Source organism: Sander vitreus, chromosome 12 (genome assembly GCF_031162955.1).
Source record: "Sander vitreus isolate 19-12246 chromosome 12, sanVit1, whole genome shotgun sequence".
NCBI lineage: Eukaryota > Metazoa > Chordata > Actinopteri > Perciformes > Percidae > Sander > Sander vitreus.
Window position 1 is genome coordinate 29,905,540 of NC_135866.1, and position 7,305 is coordinate 29,912,844.

Here is a 7,305-nt window from a genome sequence, read left to right on the forward strand (position 1 = left end):
TTACCCTAACCTTAACCATCACCACTAAATGCCTAACCTTAACCCTTCCCCTCACCCTAACCAGAACCTCATTCTAACCCTAATCCTAAAACCAGGTCTTAACCCTCAAACAGACCTTTAAACTTGTGGGGTCCAGCATTTTGGGCCCACAAAACAGTCCGGACCCCACAAGTATACTGTATTCCCGGTTTTTGGACCCCACGAATACAGTTCCTAAATAACCTAAATCGAGGACAGCTACGCTCGTTATTTTAAGTGCAATAAAAAGTTAAAGGCCAGTAAGTACTTTATCAAACCTTAAATAAATGAACTTTTTACAATGTGAACATCAACAAGCCACTGACAGATATGTTAAAACTTCATTCAATACATTTTTTTTATTTATTTTATGTCTTAAGTCCACCATTATATCCTGCAATTTCATTGCAACAAAGATACAGAAGACATTGCAGCTTTACCGCGATAAACACAAAAAAATAACCTGCAAATCCTGGAGGAACTGAAACACAGACTTAAACCCCCGTTGTGTAAACTGTCTATTTCAGTTCACACAGCTCAGCAGTGTCTCTTATAGAGAAGAACCTTAGTCCAGCATAGAGCGGCTGAGAGAATGTGGTCTGGACTCTGTGGAGGAGAGTCATGGTTTCAGAGACGCTGTAGAAGGACAGAATACCTGCACTGTGATCCAGGTACACTCCTACTCTGGAGGACACAGGACCTGGGATGGGAGTTTTCAAATTGTTGTACCAAAATTTATAACCGCATATGTCACAATCTAACACCCAAGATTTGTCATTTTGTCCAAATCCACATTGTTTTAAATCCCCTTTTCTGCTGATATTCTTGTATGAGACTGCTACATAATCTCCTCTCCCTCTCCACTCCACCTCCCAGTAACAACGTCCAGTCAGACTCTCTCTACTCAGGACCTGAAGCTCTTTAGTGAATCTGTCTGGGTGACTAGAATAAGACTGATCTTCACTCCTTAATGTTGCTTTTCTGTTCCCCTTAGACAATAACAGACGGGTGTTTGCTGTGTTTGGATCCAGTGTTATTTCACGTGAATATTTTAAGAATCCAGCTCTGGTCTTAGGCTCTGGTTGTGGCAGTAAAACGTCCACTTCAGTCACAGCCAGTGAAACTTTTGTCCTCTTCTCTCTCAGAACCTCCTGTATTTTATCTCTGACTTCTGACACGGCCGCTGTCACGTCCTCAAAGTAACGCCGATGACGGATATGGATGCTGGATGTAGATTGGCTGAGTGGTGACAGTGAGGGGTAGTTGTGTAGAAACTGGTTGTGATCCTCTGTGTGTGAGAGCTTCTCCAGCTCAGCGTCTCTCCTCTTCAGCTCAGTGATCTCCTGCTCCAGCATCTCCTGAAGCTCTTTGACTCGACTCACTTCCGTTTTCTGCTCCGATCTGATCTGTTGCTTCACATAAGAGCATCTTTTCTCTATGAGACGGATCAGCTCAGTGAAGATCTTCCCACTGTCCTTTACTGCTTTATTAGCAAAGCGATTGATAGCCTCCACTTCCTGTTTAAGCAGCTTCACATCTTTTTCTCTCTTCTGGATTCTCTGCTGGATGTTTTTTTGACTCCCCTGGAGCTCTTTCTGCCTCTCAGTCCTTTCTGCCGCAGCTGAGACTGTGTCATGGCCTTTGTGTTCATCCACAGAGCAGAGAGAACAGATACACTGCTGATCAGTACGGCAGAACATCTTCATCACCTCATTATGACGAGAGCAGACGTTCTCCTGGAGATTCTTGGACGGCTCAACCAGCTCGTGTTTCTTTAACGGAGCTACATCATAATGAGGCTGAAGGTGTTTCTCACAGTAAGAGACCAGACACACCAGACAGGACTTGTGTGCTTTCAGTTTTCTCCCAGTGCAGACATCACAGGCCACATCTTGGAGTCCAGTCTTCCTTACTTCCTCCACTAAATCTGATAACATGGTGTTTTTCAGCAGGACAGGCCTCGACGTGAAGCTCTGCCTGCACTGAGGACAGCTGTAGATGTACTTACGATCCTCTCCATCCCAGTGGCTTTTTATACAGTCCATGCAGTAGTTGTGTCCACAAGAAGTAGTCACCGGATCCTTCAGTAGATCCAGAAAGATGGAACAATTGAGAACAAGTTTCCCGGTCCAGCTGAACTCCTTTCTGCGCCATTTCACCTCTCAGTGACAACCACCGTCTGAGTCTCGCTTCCTGAGAAATGAAACTAGTTTGAGCTCTGATCTGAACAACATGTGTCTCAGCTCCTGCACTACACCAGCATGTTGGTTACACCCATCTTCAAACTGGAGATCTATCTGAAGGGGCGGGAACAAGGACACGCAAACAGAGTAGAGCTCACTGTGTGAGAGAGTGAGAGGAGGAGGGAGGGGCTATCAAGCGTTTCTACACTCCAAGAAGAGGAGCAGCATTTTGACTTTGTTTCCTCATTTAAAATGAAGCCTCATTTTTAATCTGCTCTACATTTGAAAACCTGAACGTTTTTAGTTGTAAAATACTTCTTGGCTGCTCAGGTTTTGGTGATGGCTCAATATCTTTTCAACACATCCTCTAAGTTTGTTATATTTTCTTTTACTGGTTAAAAAAACAGTTGACTGACAACATAAAGTTATCAAACTAAACTTGTAAAATATGTTTATTACTATGTGTAAAAGGTGTGAGATTAGTACTCTGAACCCAGGTGCACCACAAGTTGCCATTTTATCACTTGTGTTATTTTCTCTGTAAACCACTGAGTTTAGAGTCCAACACGGACACTTTAACTTCCTTCAGTGTGCTGACGATGTGACATTTGTTGGCCTTCTGTGTGACCGGGCACGCCTGATAAATTTCAACTTTTGACCATCACTGGCCGCCTTAACTTCACACAGAGAACTGCCTTCATTTCAAAGGAAGCCACACAGATATTGTACACATTAAATGTTTATTATAAAGGTTTCTATCAGCCTGAAAACTAGGAATACCCGATACCGATCTGATACCGTTGCTGAATTAATAAGACACTGTATACCTTCCACCTTATACCTTCCTTCCACCACGTGGAAGAGACTAAAGGCACCAGCCTTTCCTAACTAAACATTACTTTCCTAACTAAGACAAAATAACAGATGTAATGTATTGAAATATTATTTATTTGTACACTCAACTCTTCCAGCATGCGACACACGTGCGACAGAGGGAAAAAAACGACTGGCCCTGTGGATCTGTTAATTTTTTCGATCCCCTGATCCAGCTATTTTGTCAATATCGGGACCGATATCTGATCTTAATATTGGATCGTGGCCTTGACGAACTGCCACTTTGCTCGTTTGAAAGCCATGATGTCTCTCTCTCTCTCTCTCTTTCTCATGGGTGGGCCAAATTCTCTGGGCGGGCAAAGCAGAGAAAGGGGAGGCAACATTTCCCCTTATGACGTCATAAAGGGAAGATTCCAGATCGGCCCATCTGAGCTTTCATTTTGTCAAAGGCAGAGCAGGATACCCAGGGCTCAGTTTACACCTATCACCATTTCTAGCCACTGGGGGACCATAGGCAGGCTGGGGGGAACTCATATTAATGTTAAAAAACCTCATAAAGTGACATTTTCATGCCATGGGACCTTTAACTAAAACATGCAGATGAAGTGAGCTGAGGTGCTTTAACCTCCATTACATCCCTGGTTAGCAGGATGAAGGCGCCCTCTTGTGTTGTGCATCCGTTTTTACATTTCACTTTCTAACCTGCTGGGATGTTCACTGCAGGAGGACAACATCAGTAAAGAGACATTTAAATAGATGTAACATCACACTGTGCCAGTTTATTCAAAGGAGTCACACCCTGTAACACTGGTGCTGCATTCAGGTCTCATGGGAAACATGGGAGAGAAGAGTTTTGGCTCTCAGGTGGTAAATAGTATTTGGGAATGTGAGATTTGAGGCTAAGGGTTAAAATGTCTCTGACTTGTCGAATTCTGATAAAACAACATGGAAATACTTGTAATCACATGTAAAGAATCAACTACACAATGTCTGTTGTCTCTAACGCGCGTCAGGACTTTTATGTCTGGGTAATAAATCATCTTTATTGACTCGGTGAACAAAGAAAATGTTAGTTGTAAAAGCAACAAGTGAAAGACAACTGCTCGTTTCTCTGGGACGAAGCCGTTTTAGTGAGGAAAGTAGAAAGGACCGAGACTGATTGACTCTAAACATGAACTATATACGTTGTGAAGTTTCAGGAAGAAAAGTACCTCAGTTATACTCTCATATCAGTTTCACATTTTCTCCGTCAGCTTTGTATGAAACCCTGAAATGAAGACGGGAAGAAAAGACTTTGTTCCTGTTAGTTTATTCATCATGTACACCTTCAGTTTGTTCACACATCCCATCAGGAAAGTGTCCAATGATTTCACGTACAGATTCACGTCCTCCACACAATCAGTTTGTTTAAATCTCAGCTACGTAAAAGAGAAAAATGAACGATCTCCTGATTGATTATGAACAGGATGAAAAGATATATGTGATAATAGATTTCATAGCGTCCACAAAGAGAACAAAGTTTGTGTGGCCAGGTTGATCAGTGGGTAGAGCAGGCACACATATATTTAGAGGTTTTGCCTCGACACAGAAGGTCCAGGGTTCGAGCCCGACCTGTGACAATTTCCTGCATGTCTTCCCCCTCTCTCTCCCCTTACTCACCTAGCTGTCCTGTCCATGCATTTAAGGTGGAAAAGCCCCAAAAAGAAGAGAAGACAACAACAACATACAAATACATTGATACAAATTTATATCAAACATTTAGAGAGCAGAGTTTACATTTTCAGTTCATGGCTAAACAGACACAGGAATGAACGCCACCTAAAGAAACTTAAACATTTACACTACAACTAATGACAAGATGTCAAAGGACATCCCATAATGATTGATTGACAGCTGATCTCTATGCAGTGTACTGGCATACTCAGGCCTCAGCAACAAACATGGAGACAAAATAAGAGTTAAAACACCAAATTTAACCCTTAAATGACGTCTGTCTATTTCAGTTCACACAGCTCAGCAGTGTCTTTGTAATAATTGAACCAAAGTCCAGCATAGAGAGGCTGAGTGAATGTGGTCTGGACTCTGTGGAGGAGAGTCATGGTTTCAGAGACGCTGTAGAAGGACAGAATACCTGCACTGTGATCCAGGTACACTCCTACTCTGGAGGACACAGGACCTGAGACGGGAGTTTGGACATTGTTGTACAAAAAGTAATAACTCATGTTGCCACAATATAACGCCCAAGATTTATCATTTCCCCCAAAGACACATTCACTCGACCTCCCTGCTCTGCTGATATTCTTGTATGCGACTGCTAGATTAACTTCTCTCCTTCTCGTCTCCACCTCCCAGTAACAACGTCCAGTCAGACTCTCTCTACTCAGGACCTGCCACAGATCAGTGAATCTGTCTGGGTGACTAGAATAAGGCTCTTGTTCAATCATTACTATTGCTTTTCTGTTCCCTCCATATATTAAGACATATTTGTTTGCGGTGTTTGGATCCAGAGTGATTTCACGTGAATATTTTAAGAATTCAGCTCTGGTCTTGGGCTCTGGTTGTGTCTCTCTGCCCTGGATTCTCTGCTGGATGTTTTGTTGTCTCCCCTGGAGCTGTCTCTGCCTCACAGCCATTTCAGCTGCAGCTGAGACTGTGTCGTGGCCTTTACGTTTGTCCAGAGAGCAGATGTTCTCCTGGAGATTCTTGGACGGCTCCACCAGCTTGTGTAACGGAGCTGCGTCATAATGAGGCTGAAGGTGTTTCTCACAGTAAGAGACCAGACACACCAGACAGGACTTGTGTGCTTTCAGTGTTCTCCCAGTGCAGACATCACAGGCCACATCTTCAGCTCCAGCATAGCAGTGATCAGCAGGAGCAGCTTGGAGTCCAGTCTTCTTCAGCTCCTCCACTAAATCTGATAACATGGTGCTTTTTACCAGGACAGGCCTCAGTGTGAATGTCTTCCTGCACTGAGGACAGCTGTAGCTGTTCTTACGATCCTCTTCATCCCAGTGGGCTTTAATACAGTCCATGCAGTAGCTGTGTCCACAGGGAATAGTCACCGGATCCTTTATTAGATCCAGACAGATGGAACAAGAAATATTTTCCTGGTCCAGCTGAGCTCTCCTCTGCGCCATTTCACCTCTCTGTGATGCCTGTCTGACTGTGACTTATCTGTGACTGCCTGTATCAAGAATTTGTGTTTAAGGTGTGGCTAGATTGTTGTCACACAACACAGGGTGGGGTTATCAAGCTTTTCTACATTCCAGGATGAAGTACATACAGTACCTTGTAGCCTGGGAAAACCCTGATGAATTTCCGGCAAATTTGAGATTGCTCTGCAAGTCCGTCTGGCCAAGAGCCCATTCAAGCCCATTTCCAATTTCTCCAAATCGAGGCATCAATCCCAACCGTTGAGGGGGGCTTTACACCAATCCCAACCGTTGAGGAGGGCTTTACACCAATCCCAACCGTTGAGGGGCTTTACACCAATCCCAACCGTTGAGGAGGGCTTTACACCAATCCCAACCGTTGAGGAGGGCTTTACACCAATCCCAACCGTTGAGGAGGGCTTTACACCAATCCCAACCGTTGAGGGGGGCTTTACACCAATCCCAACCGTTGAGGCGGGCTTTACACCAATCACAACCGTTGAGGCAGGCTTTACACCAATCACAACCGTTGAGGTGGGCTTTACACCAATCCCAACCGTTGAGGGGGGCTTTACACCAATCACAACCGTTGAGGTGGGCTTTACACCAATCACAACCGTTGAGGTGGGCTTTACACGATACCGATAGCGCAGCGACAGCAAGCAGCTTCTTGTTTACATTCAACAAGCCAGCCCCCGAAGCGCAGCAGCCCGTTGATGCTGCTGTTGCTGCTACGTCACCCGGATCGTTGGTCTGATTGGTTGAAGGACTATCCAGTTGCGCCCAGAGGCATTTGAGCGGTGTCCGCTGGTTTAAAGAAATGAGCTGTGAATGAAGCTTGCCCAGACCCTTCTCAGTTACAACTGAGAAGGGTCTGGTGTCAACCAGGCTATCAAAGACTGTTTTTCTTTTACTGGTCGAGTCCTGGCATCCTGAAAGTCTACACATCTTCCGCCGCAGGCTAAAAACACATCTCTTCCAACAGCACGTTGGCTAAGTAGATGACCGTTATAAAAACAGTAGTTTGGCTTATTTGAAGCTAAGGTACTTCTATGATTCTTGCCGTTCTGAGTTTCTACCTTTATGGTTCAATGCATATATTGGAAGTTGCTTTGTCA

At 44.3% G+C, this 7,305-nt stretch overlaps 1 protein-coding gene and 1 pseudogene across 1 annotated transcript; both read right to left on the reverse strand.

The window, feature by feature from the left end:
• Nucleotides 1-351: 351 nt before the first annotated feature.
• Nucleotides 352-2,187, reverse strand: LOC144527191 (tripartite motif-containing protein 16-like; annotated as a pseudogene).
• Nucleotides 2,188-4,327: 2,140 nt separating this feature from the next.
• LOC144527195 (tripartite motif-containing protein 16-like) lies at nucleotides 4,328-6,445 on the reverse strand. Its single transcript, XM_078265122.1, has one exon. The coding sequence runs from the start codon at nucleotides 6,170-6,172 to the stop codon at nucleotides 5,030-5,032; it is 1,143 nt and encodes a 380-aa protein (XP_078121248.1). The 5' UTR covers nucleotides 6,173-6,445; the 3' UTR covers nucleotides 4,328-5,029.
• Between the last annotated feature and the right edge of the window lie 860 nt (nucleotides 6,446-7,305).